Below are 17,638 nucleotides of genomic sequence, written 5' to 3'. Positions count from 1 at the left end.
CCTATTACTATTTTCTAAGTGCCCTGTTTACCACGTCCTTAATAATAGATTCTAATATTTTCCCTACGACTGATGTCACGCCTAACTGATCTGTAGTTCCTCGTTTTCTCTCTCCCTCCTTTCTTAAATAGTGGGGTTACATTTGCTATCTTCCAATCTGCAGGAACCGTTCTAGAATCTATGGAATTTTGGAAAATGACAACCAATGCATCCAATATCTCTATAGCCACCTCTTTCAAAACCCTAGGATGTAGGCCATCAGGCCCAGGGGATTTATCGGCTTTCAGTCCCATTAATTTCTCCAGTACACACTTTTTTAACTAATACTAATTTCTTTCAGTTCCTCGTTCTTGCTAGACCCTTGGTTCTCTACGATTTCCAGGAGGTTTTTTGCATCTTCTGTGAAGACAGGCACAAAGTATTTGTTTAATTTCTCTGCCATTTCCTTATTCCCCATTATAATTTCTCCTGTCTCAGTCTGTAAGGGACCCACATTTACTTTTGCTAATCTTTTCCATTTTACATAAGTCTGTTTTTATGTCTCTCGCTTGTTTACTCTCATTCTATTTTCCCTTTCTTTATCAATTTCTTGGTCCTCCTTTGCTGAATCCTAAATTCCTCCCAATCCTCAGGCTTACTATTTTTGGTAACATTATAAGCCTCTTCCTTTGATCTAATACTATCCTTAAAATGGTGGATTGTAGCGCATTATGGGGTTGCTGAAAGAGCAAATGTATAACAAAGTTTATTAAATGGCAAATTTAAGTAATACATTTTGAATGAAGAGGATACCTGCAGTTTGGTTTTTGATAGATTTTTAATTACCTTTGTAAAAGCATGACTTCTTCATGTGTAAGCCCAGACGGTTGGTAAGCTCTTTGATAGTGGACAGTATCACAGCAATGTTCAAGCTTGTTCACATACATTGTCCACCCATGTGCACATTCCAGCAGGAGTCACTGGATAGTGATCCCAAACAGGAATCCTGACTGAGGTTTATTTCCCCTTTCCCTAACCCACAGGCGCTGAGGCTGATTAATGCTCCCCATCTGCTGCGCAGAGTAAACTCAGCTAAGTCAGTACGGACCAGTAATCAAACTTGGGGGATTCTGGTCTGAATGGCTTTGTTCTATACTAAGTGATGCCTTTACCCACTGAACCATTGGTTGGGGCCTGCCCCGTAGAATTATAACAAGATTTCACTAACCGCTTTTTTAGATTTTTATTGGCAAGGGTACTAAGGGTTACAGAAGTAAGGCGGGTAGATGGAGTTAAGATACAGATCAACGATGACCTAATTGAATGATGGAACAGGCTCGAGGGGCTGAATGACCTATTCCTGTTCCTATGTGTAAAGTTTACCACGTGTGGATTTAATAAAAAAAACTAAATATAAACTTGTAATCTTCAAATAAGTTATATTCATTGTGAAAGGTACCAATTTAAAATGATTCTCATTATTTAGGAGGTTTGTTTTCATTTCATTTCTGAAATGAGTTGTGAAGGCAGCTTTACAATTTCATTTGTGGGATTGTCAATGAATTATTTTTCCACTGATTTAATCAGAACTGTCATGTCCAGATGCTAAATAATTGGCCAAATGTAATTTTATTTAGCTCGCTATTTGTAAAGGCTAACTTATTAACATTTTTGTGACCACTGACTGGGTGGTGCTTAAATTTATTCTGCTGAATAGTTTACAAGATAACTTGCAGCTCCAACCTACGTGGGCTTGCAAAGGCCAGTATAACTTCTAGATAATTAGCAGTATACTGCAGGTTATGTCATTTTAATAGCTACATATAATTAACAACAAATTCTGTTTTGATCCATTAATATCCTTTGTAACAGTAACTTATTTTACTACCTTTTGGAGTAAAGTACCTCTTCAAATACATTACTATCAGCATAACATTTAATACATGCATTACATCCAGATGTTAAAATTGCTGAACTGACCTCATCAGTCAAATGGTGCAGCCCTGCCTTTTATGGAGCTAATGCTGCATTGATACTGCTGGAATTATGCTCCTAAAAATGTAACGTAGCAGCCCTGGGAACATCTCGAACTTAGTGTACCATTACAAACTAGGCAACCTCCTACTTTTTAATACCAAGCTGCTGGCTGGACTATTACATGCACTAGAATTTGGGAAACCTAAAAGCTGCAGGAAATCAAAGTCTAGCCTTTATAATTAAAAAAAAACTTGGAATGTGCAATGCTGCAATTTTTACAGCTGGCTGACGTAATCTTCAGAAATCCATTTTGAATATATTGGTTAGAGCTAGCATTATGGTATAACCCTTTAATGATTCTCGTGTAAATGTTTTGCCTTCTACCAAAGCTGAGATTTTTATTGCTTTTATGCCATTTTTCCTCCTATCTTCTAAGTTTTTGGGCTCACTTCCTCAATACTTGCCTCCTGTTGCTTGCTCTTATTTCGGTGCCACGGATTTTTAGACTTATTGGTGAATCATCAGTTAATGCAAAGCCAAGGAGCAAAAACAATTGATTAGCGAGTCATGTTAAAACGCTGGGATACGGGTGATTAGCATGAAATTGATTGATTAGGTGAAATTATGTGATCAGGTTTAGTCTCAAACAGCGATTTTAAAAAGCAATGCAAATCTCTAAACATTGTGTGCTTGGTAAAGACACTACCGTGTCACTGAGATTGTTCCAAGTCCTCCCTATGGTGGGTGCTACTTCTGCTTTCAGTTGCAAAAGGGCTGTTCAGAAACGGAAACTGAGCATGTATGTATTTTTTTTTAAACTAATAATAGATTTTGATTCATTTAGAAAAAACTAATGTTTGAAAGGGTACTTTTTTTTTAATAGTGTGATGAAACAGTGGATTAAAAAGAGATATGTAATTTAGGTTATGAGTCACAGTTAGTTGTGCAGATGGGTGCAGGAAGTTACAAAGGGACATAGACAGACTAAGTGAGTAGGCAAAACTAGCCGATGGCGTTCAATGCGGGGAAGTGGGAGGTCATTGACATTGGATCCGAGAAAGGCAAATCGGAAAATTTATCTTAATTGTGAGATGAGGAGCAAAGGGATTTGGGTGTCCAGGTACACTAATCATTAAAAGCTAGTGTGCAGGTACAAAAAGTAATCAAAATGGCTAATGGGATGTTGGCCTTTAACTCGAGGGGGTTAGAAAATAAAAGTGACAAAGTGATGGGGTATAGTTGTATAGGGCCTTGGTCAAACCTCCATCTGGACTACTGCATTCAGTTTTAGGCACCAAACCTCAGGACAGATATATTGGCCTTGGAGGTACAGCACTAATTCTCCATAATGATACCTGGGCTTAAAGGGCTAAATAATGAGGGCAGGTTACATAAACTTTGTATTCCCTTGAGTTTAGAAGGTTGGGAGGTAGTGTAATCGAGGCATTTAAAATTATATTCAATAGAGTAGACACGGAGAAACTATTTCCTCTGGTTTGGGAAAACCAGAACAAGAGGGCATAATTTTAAAATTAGAGCTAGCTCATTTAGAACTGAAATCAGGAAGACCGTTTTCCACACAGTGTCGTGGAAGTTTAGAACTCTCTTCCCCAAAAAGGCCGTGGATGCTGGGTCAATTGAAATTTTCAAGACCTGAGATCGAAAGATTGTTGTTGGACAAGGGTATCCAGAGATATGGAGCAACGGCAGGTAAATAAAGTTGAAGTAGAGATCAGCCATGATCTAATTGAATGGTAGAACAGGCTCAAGAGGCTGAATGGCCTACTCCTGTTCCTATGTTGGCCAGAAACTATTGTGCTATATTTAGTCAGTTGCCAATGTTAAAATGTTGGACTTTCCAGTTTTGTTAAATATCATCCATGCAGAAAGGCCCTGCTGTCTCACCACCTCCCTCTAAATACAACATCTAATTGTTTCTCAAATAATTCCAAAGTTTTTTGCCTCCTACTCTTTCCAAAGTCCATTCCACGTATTTATCTCACTTTTTGTGTGAAGAAGAACTTGCTGATACTTGTCTAAATTTGATACTAGTTTGAACCCATGTACCCTTGTCCTACACACACAATTTAGTTTGAAGTACTGTTTTGGTTCTGCCTTTTCCATACTGTTTACTGTCTTGTATACCTCAACCAGATCATCTCTCCTTTCAAGGCTTGGAAGCCCAAGTTTCTCCAGTCTTTCCTCATAACTCAAGCTTTTTCCACTTGGGATCAGCATAATGGCTCTTCTGGATTGTGTCCTGCACTTGAGTGTATTCCCTGTGTCTTAATGTCCCGAACTGGAACACAGTAATGAGAGTGTGGTCTGACGAGAGCAGTGTAACATTTTTAAAAAATTATGCTTTGTTTCTTTTTAGCTGGAAGTAGTCATGTTGCATATATTTCGTTGTACTGATTGTTAAAACTTTATTGTCCCTAGAAACTGCATCCAAAGTGGACGTGGTTGACTTTAGAGAGATTGAGGCTCTGCGGCAGCAGTTGGAAGACGCCCAACGCTGGAATGTGTCTCTGCAGTCCCGACTTGGACAGATGCAAGCTAGAGCTGGTGGAGTGGGTGCAGCCAATGATTCCGGTATACCGTTACTTTTCCCTCAAAATATATATCATGTGCATCATCAGCAGGTCACTTTTATAGTCTAAGATAATATCTATTTTTAAACTGGTTATTCTGTGCTAAACTTGCTAGTATGTTGTGCTTGTTTCCTTTTTTAGTATGCAGGTCAAAGTTACATTATAGCTTGAAATTGTTACAATCAATATGGCAGTTGCAAAGTTTATTTTCTCACATTTACATCTGGTAGTGTAATATTTCATGATTTCCATACAGTGTATGCAGGAGATGAGTAAATACAATTTATTGGGAGGATACTTTAAATACTTGCCGCTATCCTGTGGTAAAGTGTTCTGTAAATTTCTAGCAGTAAAGTGCAATTTGAAATGCAGAGAAAGTATGTTGCTTAATACATAACTTGTCAGGAATCAACAACAGTATTTTTTGGTGCTGAAGCAGCACGATAGCCTTCAAACGGGTGGATAAACAGAAAAGCTGCACATGCTAGAAATTAATTGTCAGCTCATTTTGGGGTGGGGTGGGGTGAAACACGTTGACATTCTGGGTGGTACCTTTCAGCAGAATGCATGATTTAACCACCCCACCTGAAATGTTAACCTTTGTCTCCTTCGGGTGCTTACTTACCCGCCATGTAACTCTCATTTATTGTTTTGTTTTATTGAAGGCAGCGTGTTGAGATTCTTGAACTGAAATACAATATAATGCACCGCAAGCTGTCTTCACTGACACTAATGTTTTCTAGGTGATACTTTTACAAGCTATGGAGACCAGACCTCGTATCTCAGCATCTGCCTCGGACAGTTTGATGATTTGGAGCAGGAAATAGTCAAACTTTCCCTGCCAGAGCTCCGACAAAAGGTGAAGCTCTTTTTATCCTATTTCACCGCCACTCCACTCCCCAGACCTTGTGTGTTTTAATTAGAAGAGACTATTTTATGTTGCATTATAGTTTAATACTGCAGACAGTTCACTTTTCTTTTAAAAGACCGTTTCCTGTTTTGTCTTTTACAAATGTCCAGGTTATTGAACTTCAGAAGTCTGTAAAGGCATTGCAAGCCAACAATCGGGAGCTTCAAGATAGAATTACTATGTCGGAGTGTTCCATTCTGGGCTCAGACAATCAAGAAAAGCAAGATGTACCAACGATGGCTGCTCAGATAAAGGTGAAGAAGTTGCTCTGGAGAAATAGTGGTGACCTGTCTAACACAACATAATGTTCAGTAACAAAGTGTTTTACTTCCAGTGTTGTGCACAGCTCATGAATTAACACAAAACATTGGTTCAGAATGCAGCTTACTTGGATATAAAAATGTCTACTGGAGTGTAATTTATGGTACAGATAAGTGACGAGGTGCTTTCTAAGAACATATAAATCTCGTTGCATAGAAATTTGGCTGTTCAATGATCTTATTTCATAGTATCGATTTTGTTCTGCGCTTAAATTCCCATTACATCACAGTAAATCTAACGCAACAAGTTTTTATTCTTTAATCAATTTAAAACTATTCAGATGTTTTAAAACTATTCAGATGTTTATATGATTTTTTTCAGAATGTTCGGTCTGACTATGAGACTTGAAAAATCTGTTCGTTACTTTTTGTTCCAGGTCTCCTGTAATCCATTTTGCATTCAAGACATGCTATCATTTAAACTTCAGTTATATATGCTATAGTTTTCATACGTCCAGTTTTTTTTTCTTCAAACTTCATTCTTTTGTCTCATCCCGCTCCATGTCTCATATAGCTACTTAATCAAAGGCTAGAAGAATCAACGAAAATGAACAGAGTCCTTCAGGAGCAGCTACAAAGCCGTAACCAGCTTGAGGACCATCATTTGGTAGGACTTTATTTTTCCATAAGGATTTTACCTATTTTGCTTTATCTTTGGTCTACAGCTACTCCCCTATATGTGGATGCAAACAGATTTTGAAAATTTATCTGAATTTAGCATTTGGATTTTTTTTTTTTAATGTTACTGCCTGCGCCTTTCCATCTCTCATTGTTACTTAGTTTCAGACTTAATTTTACTTGGGTTCTTTCATTAAGGTGCATTTAAGGTTACATTCCTAAGGAAATAATTTTTCATAAGTGAAGAAACGTGTGTGTATGTACAGGAAACTCTTGTTTAAACGGCACCTAAATATCCGGAATTCTCTATTAACCGGCAAAATTCATACTCCGAAAACAACACCTCAATAACTGGAAAAGTGTCGAGTCTCCCGCGGTGGCCAGGTTAGTCAGTGGGGGTAGTTCTCCAAACTGCCACTACTCGGCTTCTTGGCGCTGTCGGAAGTCCGAACACCTCAATAACGAGTCTGACTCTCCCGCGCTGTATACAGTCGTTTACTGTATAAGTTTTGTTTTACTGTTAAGTAATTAAGAGTTATGGATTACCCTCAACTGGCAGTACTGTACTTAATCAAGCATCTTCCACCATCCATTTAACACCATCCATCGAGGAATACGCATCCACAGTGCTATTCTACATTAACAGTTGCGTCGAGGTCGTCACGACCCATAAAAATATCAGGACATACCCCAACCAGAAACCCTGGATGAACGGGGAGGTCTGCTTGCTGTTGAAAGCACGCGACGCAGCATTTAAATCTGGCGACGCGGCGGCTTACAGTGCAGCTAGGACCAACCTAAAAAAGGGTATCAGGACTGCCAAAAGGAAACAGACACTGCGGATAGAGGATCATTTCCACAACAACTCGGACCCCCGGCGCATGTGGCAAGGCATCCAGTCCATCACTGACTACAAGAGCAAAAACACCAGCCCCCCCGGTTAGCGATGCCTCCCTTCCGGAGGAGCTTAACAACTTCTACGCTCGCTTCGACAGGGACAACAGGGAGCCGGCTACCAAAGCCTTGCCACCCCCGGAAGACCAGGTGCTCACTCTGTCGACCTCTGACGTAAGGGCTGTTCTACGCAGAGTGAACACACGAAAGGCTGCTGGACCGGATAGCATCCCTGGACGGGTACTCGAGGAATGTGCTGATCAGCTGGCTGATGCCTTCACCACCATCTTCAATCTGTCATTGGCCCAGGCAGTAGTCCCTACATGCTTCAAGACCGCTACCATTATTCCTGTGCCAAAACAAACGGCTGTGACGTGCCTGAACGACTATCGACCTGTCGCACTCACACCCATCATAATGAAGTGTTTCGAGAGACTGGTCCTGGCTCACATCAAAGCCAGTGTTCCCGCCTCTCTTGACCAACACCAGTTTGCCTATCGTGCAAACAGATCAACGGAGGATGCAATCACAACTGCTCTACACTCTGCACTGAATCACTTTGATGGTAAAGAGACCTACATCAGAATGCTGTTCATAGACTACAGCTCAGCATTCAACACTATCGTCCCCAACAAGCTGGCCACCAAACTCCACACTCTCTTGGCCTGAACACTTCCCTCTGCAACTGGACCCTGGACTTCCTAACAAACAAACCCCAGTCTGTCAAATTAGGTAACCACACCTCTCCCCCCCCCCCCCCCCCCCCCCCCCGACCCTGAACACGGGGGCCCCACAAGGATGTGTGCTGAGCCCCCTCCTCTACTCCTTCTTCACCCACGACTGTGTGGCTGTTCATGGTTCCAACACCATCATCAAGTTTCACAGAATCACAGAATCTACAGTGCAGATAGAGGCCATTTCGGCCCATCGAGCCTGCACCGACACATATCCCACCCTATCCCCGTAACCCCACGTATTTAATCCCCTAACACTAAGGGTCAATTTATCATAGCCAAATCAACCTAACCTGCACATCTTTGGACAAGTTTGTGGATGATACCACGGTAGTAGGCCAGATCACCAACAACGATGAGTCAGCCTACAGGGAGGAGGTCCAGCATCTCGTGAAGTGGTGCGCCGATAACAACCTGGCCCTTAACATCAAGAAAACCAGAGAAATCATTGTGAACTTCAGGAAGTCTAAAGGCGGAAGTCACACCCCATCCACATCAATGGGGCTGTGGTGGAAAGGGTGGACAGCTTTAAGTTCCTCGGAGTCCACATCACGGAAGACCTCTCCTGGTCCCTCAATACCTCCTCTCTGGTGAAGAAGGCCCAGCAGCGCCTATATTTCCTAAGGAGGCTGAAGGGATGTAACCTGTCACCCCTGATCCTCTCTAACTTTTACCGCTGCACAATAGAGAGCATCCTGACGAACTGTATCACAGTATGGTATGGCAGCTGTAGCTACCATGACCGGAAAGCCCTGCAGCGGGTAGTCAAAACTGCCCAACGCATTACCGGCACCCGGCTACCGACCATAGAGCACATATACCAGAAACGCTGTTTACGGAGGTCACAGTCCATCATCAAAGACCCTACCCACCCCAGCCACAGTCTGTTCGCCCTCCTGCCATCTGGGAGAAGCTACAGATGCATTCGCACCCATACGACCAGATTTAGGAACAGCTTCTTTCCCAGGGCTGTCATCCTACTGAACTCCACAAATAAACTCTAAAGCCTGCACATCTGCTAATGCACTTTATTATGGTTATGTTTGTTAATGTATTACAAGCCAAATGTATGTTGAATGTTTAAATGTCTTAACCTAAATGTACACTCTCGGGAGCCGCAAGCCTACATTTCGTTGTACTGCACTTGTGCACTAACAATGACAATAAAGTTGATGATGATTATTATGATTATGACAACATTCTATAGGTGAGTACCCAATTACTGTATACAGGAAAAGTTCTGATATCCGGGACCGGCGTGATGCCGATCTATCAAAAGCTCCGGAGTGGTGAGCGGATTATCTACCCAGGCTGTTTTTAACTAAGAAAAATTTAAAAATCAAGAAATGTGCAATATACAGTAATTGGGTACTCACCTACAGAATGTTGTGTTAAATGGATGGTGAAAGATGCTTGATGAAGTACAGTACTGCCAGTTGATGGTAATCCATAACTCTTAAGTCGTTTAATAACTTAACAGTAAAACAAAACTTATAAACGACTGTGCAGTGCACCAAAACTTAAACGACTGTACAGTATAAAGTACTGTACGGTGGTTGACTACACTTATTCCAAGCCAACTGGTTCATCAGGATCATGCACTTCAACAGATTCTTCAGGCACTTCCAGTGCGCCAACTCTTTTGGAAGCTTTCTTAAACATGTCCCGGATGTCTGCTTGCTTAGTGGACTCTTGCCGCCTTTGCAGAAAGGTAGACTGCAGAATATGGAGCTGCATAACTTCTTGGGCAGAATAGCAAGAACGGCTTTCAGCAAATTTGATGAATGAAGCAAGATCTGCTGCAGCTTTAGCCCAAGAAATCTTGTTCACTTCAGAAATCTCATCGTCTTCATTTTCCATCACACTTTCCTTTTCTTTCCTTGGATTCAAAACATTCTCCATTATTTCATCATCACTTAGAGAAGTTGCTGTTGTGCATTTGCTATCGGCATCAACCCACTGCTCAATATCACTTTCACTGAGGTGATGTAGAGGGTTTGCTGGGCCTACATCTTTCACCATGTCAGCCATTTCCATTACTGCAGTCTTCCGCGGACGAACATTGAACCCACGAAATTCCTCCTCTGAAGAAGAACCTTCAGCAAACATTACAGAAGGCCACAATTTGCACCAGGCTTGTCTCAAAGTGTGACCTTTCACCAATTTCCAGGAACATGCAACATTAAAGATGGCATCTTTAAGATTGTATTCCTTCTGAAATGCCTGAATAGTACCTGTACTGTCATCTTGGCTTATCAGTCTACGTAGGAAGTCTTTCTTGTAATGACACTTGAGATTTTGGATAACGCCCTGGTCCATGGGTTGTATGAGAGAAGTTACATTTGGTGGCAAATAAATGGTGAAAATATTTCCAGAAGCCAACTCGGATTCATGCGGATGGGCTTTACAATTATCCAGCAATAAAATGCATTTGCTATCTTCAGGTTTCCTTATTCTACGGAAATGTTCCCTCACAGATGGAACCAATTTGAAAAGATTTCCTTATCCATCCAAGCATTTGCTTGAGCTTTGTACTCAACAGGTAAGTGCCTCACATTTTTAAATGCATGGGGATTTTTATACTTCCCAATGATGAGAAGTTTAACCCGGTGTGATCCAGCAGCGTTCGCACATGTTAGCACGGTTACACGATCTTTATTTTTCTTGTAACCTGAAGCATTAGCCTCACTAGCCCCAGCAAGTGTTGATTCTGGCAAACACCTCCAAAATAAGCCCGTTTCATCGGCATTGTATAGCTATGCTGGCGACAAATCATGTTGCTGCACAATCCGATTGAAATAATCGCAGTATTCTTCTGCGGCATTGTGATCAGCTGATTTCTTCTCCCCGCAAACATCGAGTCGTCGTATCCCATGCCGTGCCTTGAAGCACGATAGCCATCCATCAGAGAAAGCACACTTGTCAGTGAGCTCCATCTTTGCATAAAAATCCTTTGCTTTTGATACTAGCATGGGTCCAGAAATCGGAACACCCTCTGAACGCTTCAGAGCAAACCACTCATAAAGCACGGTATCCAGCTCTTCAAGCTTAGGCTTACGAAGCGTGCGCCGTTTCTCCACACTCTTAGATGTCTCCGAGCTTGCATAAAACTTGAGCAGCTTATCCTTCTGCGCTTTGATGTCGTACATTGTTGACGAACCGATTTTGAATTCTTTCATAATGTGCATACGCTTCGCTCCCATTTCTAATCGTTTGCATATATCAATTTTCTGCTTTAAAGTTAACACCACTCTCTTCCTCTTGGTTGGATCAACTTTTGGGATTTCCATAATGCAGTCCAATGAGTTGCAACAGCGTTGGATGTTGAGTCTGTGTTTCCAAATGTTATGCTGAATAACTGGACACAGACTACAGAAATAATTAAACAGGTCTTTAGTAATTGAGGGTCAGGGCTGAACTGGAATACACTTTGCTCCACAGGGTTTATATACCGGTGTGGTCACCACCGGTACTACAATGTACAGGAGCCATCAAAAAGTAGTCCATCACCTTAAGGTATCCTCTTAAGGTGGTACAGGTTACATATACTACAATTCCTCCCCTTTTAGCTTAACAGTGTACACCCCAATTTAAACATTACATGGATAACATATATACAACTTTCACACAAAACTGTTCAAAGATTCAGTCTCTGAGGAGGCCTCCTGATCCGGGCCGGATAACGCCTTTCAGGGGTCTCTGGTTCTCGTTGCTGGGGTGACTCATCCATTTGATCTCCTATGGATTGAACATCATCATGTACGTTCGAGTCTGAGGTAGATGCTACAGGCTCAATAACTTCTTCAACTGGTGTCTCTGCCGTAGACATGGGGTCGACCCTTGTTCTCGATTCCACAAGTTGGTCAGCATGACGTCGTATTACGTTCTCTCCCAACGTCTACCGTGTACATCAAGGGTCCTTGTCGGGCACGAATTGTTCCGGATTGCCATTTATCATTCCTATAGTCCCTGGCCAACACTGGTTGTCCTATTTCGAAACTCGGAGTGGCCTTGTTATTTACGTGCTGGAATTGCTTGTTTTCAACTTCCCTATGCACATTGGGTTTTAACAAATCCAACCGGGACCGCAACCTCCTGTTATAGAACATTATGGCAGGGCTTTGATTTGTCACTGCATGCGTGGCGTTTCGATATGCAATCAGGAAATTGTCCACCTTGTGTTGTAGTGGAATATGGTCTTCGCTCATGGCCTTTATCGCCTTTTTGAACGTTTGTACAAATCTCTTGGCCAACCCATTTGTAGCCGGATGATATGGGGCAGATGTATAGTGTTTCACCCCATTCTTTTTCATGAATTTCTGGAATTCTTCTGACACGAACTGTGGTCCGTTGTCTGAACATATTTGTTCCGGCAACCCATTCCTTGCAAATATGGTTCTTAGAACTGCGATCGTCTTTTCAGAGGTAGTGGTCGACATCTTAATCACTTCTGGCCATTTAGAACGTGCATCTACTGCTATCAAAAACATGGAATCCATGAATGGACCTGCAAAGTCGATATGCACACGTTGCCATGGGGTTGAAGGCCATTCCCACGGATGCAGCGGTGCAATTGGAGGTGCGTTCTGAACTTTTTGGCACCCTGAGCAGCTTTTAGTCAGATCCTCTATTTGTTTGTCGATACCTGGCCACCACACAAGCCCTAGCAAGGCTTTTCATCTTGACTCCCCCCAGATGACCTTCATGCAATTCCTTCAGAACTCTCTCCCTTAATTTAGTAGGAATAATCACCCTTGTTCCATACATCAATGTTCCTTGACAGACGGACAGCTGTTCTCGTCTGGCTGAGAATGCTGGTAACAGTGGGTCGCCATGTGCTGGCCATCCCTTCACTGTCAAATCGTAGACCCGAGACAGTGTCGGGTCGTTTCGGGTCTCTCTCTCAATACCCGCATTGGTGACTGGTAAGCATTCGATGATGGTCGAGTGAAATATCTCGACAGGGTCAACTGCCGGTGCCTCTTCCGCTGTAGGTAGTGGCAGGCGCGACAGCCCATCAGCATTACCATGTTGCTTTGTACCTTTGAATTCGATATCATATTGATGTGCCCCTAGGAAAAGGGACCATCTCTGAAGCCTCTGCGCCGTCATAACCGGAACACCCTTCTTAGGGTTAAAAATGGAAACCAATGGCTGGTGATCTGTCAGCAGCGTAAACTTTTGGCCTTGCAGGTAATGGTTAAATTTCTTAACTCCCCACACGAGGCTGAGAGCCTCCCTATCTATCTGAGCATAGTTGCGCTCTGCGGAGGTCAATGATCTGGATGCGAACGCGACTGGCCTTTCCAAGCCATTTGGAAACTTATGTGAGAGCACTGCCCCGATACCATATGGAGAAGCATCACAAGCTAAGCGAATAGGCAGCATTGGGTTAAAGTGAGCCAACACTTCCTTAGAGGTGATCAGTGCCTTGCTTTTTTGAAAAGCCCGCTTACAATCATCGCTCCACTTCCATGGTATTCCCATTTGCAAAAGAGTGTTCAGCGGGTGTAACACCGTGGATAAATTTGGAAGAAACTTGTGGTAATAGTTAACCAACCCAAGGAACGACCTCTACTGGGATACATTTTCCGGAGCGGGAGCGTTCACAACAGCTTCGATCTTGTCAGGTGACTTATGGAGCCCCTCCTGGTCAATGACGTGGCCGCAGTACGAGATTCGCTTTTGAAAGAACTCACATTTCTGGCGATTAACTCTGAGCCCATATTCTTTCAATCTGGTGAGCACCTGCTCCAAATTCGCGAGGTGATCCTTATCATCATCTCCTGTAATCAGAATGTCGTCCAGGTAGCATTGTGTGCCTGGAATTCCCTGCAATACCTGCTCCATGGCCCTTTGCCAAATCGCTGGAGCCGATGCCACTCCAAAAACCAGTCTATTATACCGATATAAGCCCTTATGTGTGTTGATCGTGAGATACTGGCGTGACGCTTCATCAACTTCCATCTGTAGGTACGCCTGCACCAGGTCTATCTTGGTGAAGTGTTTCCCGCCAGATAGCGAAGCGAAGATATCTTCAATCCACGGAAGCGGATATTGCACCATGTGAAGAACCGGATTAACAGTGATCTTGAAATCGCCACAGATGCGAACCTTCCCAGGTTCCCCCGGCTTGTTGCTCAACGAACGCTTCATGACAGGAACAATGGGTGTGGCCCATTCACTCCAGTCCACCTTTGACAGTACTCCTGAACGTTCTAGCCCTTCCAGCTCTGCTTCCACAGCAGGTCGTATCGCATAAGGTACCGGTCTGGCTTTGAAAAATTTTGGGTTTGCATGTTCTTCAACCTTGATGTTTGCCGTAATTCCTTTCAGTGTTCCCAGTCCCTGTTGGAACACCTCCTTCGCATCGTCCAATATTTTGGACAGTCGTTTAGGTTTGACGTCGTCCTCTTTACAGGAATCTACAGTCAGTGCTTGTATGGAATGCCAGTCCACATTTATTCTCCGGATCCATTCCCGTCCCAGTAGTGGCGGACCTCCATCAGGTAACACATACAAGTCCATTTCCTGACTTTCTTTACCATTGTAGACCACATTTACTTTTATCTTTCCGATGGGGTATACTATTTGCCCCGTGTATGTTTTCAATACAATCCCCGTATCCCTCAGGGGAATGTGCGAGAATAACCTTTTGTAATCTTGCTTATTCATGACCGTCAATGCCGATCCAGTGTCCAATTCCATCTTCACTTGGACTCCTGCTATCCGAAGCATGACCCAGATAGTTTGGTGGTCTGCTGTGTTACCCACATTATGTATTTTTAGACAACCCAGTTCCTTACTGCTGGAGTCTGAATCCATCTTCTGTTCATCCGAACTGTTCTCTGTCACCTTGTGTACTTTTTTGTACTTCTCCTGCGGCGACTTTTTGCTGCTGGTCTTCTTTCCTGACCGGCATACTCTCGCTATGTGACCAAGTTTGCCACATTGCCTGCATTCTTTATCTTTGAACCAGCACTGGTTCTGGTCATGCGTTGTCCTTCCGCAACGATAGCACTTTACTGCGCCCAATGCCATTTCATTGGTGCTGAATTCCAATAGCCTTTGCTGTATCTCTGCAGCGCCTCGTGCTGCTGCCTCTTGCAATGCTGCAATGCTGAAAGCTTTGTCCAGCGTAAGATCCTTTTCCTCTAGCAGTCGCTTCTGGGTTCCTTCCCTTAGGAGCCCACACACAAACTTATCTCTCAGTGCGTCTGCTAGTCCTGTACCGAACTGACAGTACTTTGATAACTTGTGCAGTTCGATTAAGAATTCCGCGTTGCTTTCCTCTTTAAGTTGAATTCTTTTGTAGAATTTAAATCGTTCCGCTATCAGCAGCGGCGTGGGGTTTAAATGCTCTTGCAGGATAGTAACAATATCCGCGAAACTCTTTCCTACCAGTTTATCTGGTGTTACAAGGTTCCTTAATAACCCGTACGTCTTCGCACCCATCGAGTTTAATAGGGTTAGTGCTTTCTTATCCTCTGGTACCTCATTCGTTGTACAGTAAACTTCAACGCGTTCCACATAAGTGGCCCAATCTTCCACATCGCTATCAAAAGCAGTGATGTTACCCGTTTTTGGCATCCTTGTTGAGTTTCCTTTCCTTCGGATATGATTATTATTTTATTTTATTTTTTTCAAAATGGCGGCTTCCCGCGCTTGGCGGCTTTTCCCGCGCTTGTCTTCTTCCCCCGCCGACTCAAAATGGCGATTACCGCGCTGTTGCCGTTCTCGCCTCCCAGCGGTCCTTTATTTTCCCCTACGCTGCTGCTCTTGTTCCCTGCCGCTCCCGCGGTCCTTGTGGACATAAACGCTTTTCTGGCTGCTGCGCGTCTCTGCCCCGATTGCAGTCCGGCCCCTGACACCGGCTGCGGTCGTGTTCTCCGCCCTTTTCGTCGTTTCCCTCCCCTTCTCTTACTGACAACTCGGCCGACTTCCCCCCCGTGCCGCTCGATCGGGCTTACCCGCCGCTGTCATCGAAGGGATGTTCACTGATGTTTGACTTCGTGGCCAGAAACCAACCCGGGTTCCCGATTGCCTCCCGTGCTATGCAGTGCCCAGCAGGATGTTGAGGGTGGATGTCCTTGATCGACGCCCGTTTCAGAGGCGAAGCTTCCTTTGATGCAACTGCCGCTAGGTAAGATCAGACTCGTCGCCACTGTTGAGTCTGTGTTTCCAAATGTAGTTATGCTGAATAACTGGACACAGACTACAGAAATAATTAAACAGGTCTTTAGTAATTGAGGGTCAGGGCTGAACTGGAATACACTTTGCTCCACAGGGTTTATATACCGGTGTGGTCACCACCGGTACTACAATGTACAGGAGCCATCAAAAAGTAGTCCATCACCTTTAAGGTATCCTCTTAAGGTGGTACAGGTTACATACACTACATTGGAGACGCACAGTACTGTACTGGAACCCCAAAAAATGGCGGATCAGAAGAGGCTACCGGCAGCGTGGGAGGGTGAGACTCCTGATGCAGGGTTTCTGAGGTGTTCCGAGTTCCGCTGGCGCCAAGAGGCCGAGTAGTGGCAGTTTGTAGAACTACCCCCACTGACGAACTCGGCAACCGTTGGAGACTCGGACTCGGAACCGGCAACATTGCCGGTTACTCAGGCGCTGTTTTCCGGGGGTGAATTCTGCCGGTAGAGCAAGGTTTCCGGACATACAACCTCCGGTTAAACCAAAGTTTCCTGTACTGTGCATTTCTTGATTTTTTATTTTTTGTTTGTTAAAAATAGCCTTGGTAGATAACCCTGTCCGTCATCCGGAATTTTTAATCAACCGGTACCATGTCGGTGCCGGATACCAAAGAGTTTCCTGTATGTAAATAAATTGTCCCTTGATGCTATGTTTTCCCCACCTGTACCATGTCCTCTGGGAGGATACTGTGATCTGGTCTGCAGTTGGTGCCATTTGTTTATAAAACCCAAAATGGTATGCATTTGAACAATGTGAGAATCCTTTTCTGCCCCTCTTCTTTCTCCCCCGCGCCCCCCCCCCCCGGTCAACCACCTTTTCATGGGACTTTTTTTCCCCCTCCACTTGCAAAATTATTTTCTTGGCATAGTTGATTGTAAGTACTAGTTAAGCCTGAGATTTGAAAGTCTAATACTGTTAGTATTTCTTTAGTTCTTGGGCTGCTTCCTCACTGTGTATGTATTTGATTTGGTAAGACACAGGTCTTGTCCAAAGATGACAAATGTATACAGACGGCCCCTGAAGTTAAACCAGCATCAGAGACTGTGCCAGTGCAGCAACCCACTACCTGTGGCCTAAGAACAGCTAATGAGAAAAATTGGGAGCTGGATGCTTCAGTGGCGCCTTGTGACTCTGCTGCTGCTGATAGAAATAGTTCAGAGTCTGCAAAGTTGATATTTAAGGACCTCAACAAGATTAACTGTGAATTGGAAGATAAACATAGACAGCTGCAAGAAGTGGAGACGCAGCTGGAGATAACCGAATGTCAGTTGCATGAAATGGAGGTGAGACAGCACCAAATGGAGGAAGAAATTAGCATGATGAGGTCGTTGATGGAGGAGAATGGTGTATCATCAGTATCTGAGCTCAGGTGGGTGCTATGGATATTTCCATATAAACTAGTAT

At 43.5% G+C, this 17,638-nt stretch overlaps 1 protein-coding gene across 1 annotated transcript in view; it reads left to right on the top strand.

Moving 5' to 3' along the window:
* cdk5rap2 (CDK5 regulatory subunit associated protein 2) overlaps nt 1-17,638 on the top strand; it is a 98,553-nt gene that overhangs the window by 17,681 nt on the left and 63,234 nt on the right. The window contains exons 18-22 of the mRNA XM_085965736.1: nt 4,396-4,548; nt 5,291-5,406; nt 5,568-5,711; nt 6,292-6,384; nt 17,215-17,603. Coding sequence (XP_085821862.1) covers nt 4,396-4,548; nt 5,291-5,406; nt 5,568-5,711; nt 6,292-6,384; nt 17,215-17,603 — 895 coding nt within the window. The remainder of the gene's footprint in view (nt 1-4,395; nt 4,549-5,290; nt 5,407-5,567; nt 5,712-6,291; nt 6,385-17,214; nt 17,604-17,638) is intronic.

Source organism: Somniosus microcephalus, chromosome 23 (genome assembly GCF_052327205.1).
Source record: "Somniosus microcephalus isolate GS21.2 chromosome 23, FLI_Smic_1.0, whole genome shotgun sequence".
Classification (NCBI taxonomy): Eukaryota; Metazoa; Chordata; class Chondrichthyes; order Squaliformes; family Somniosidae; genus Somniosus; species Somniosus microcephalus.
The sequence above is the reverse complement of the archived record's forward strand: the minus strand, read 5'-3'. Positions and strand labels throughout refer to the sequence as shown.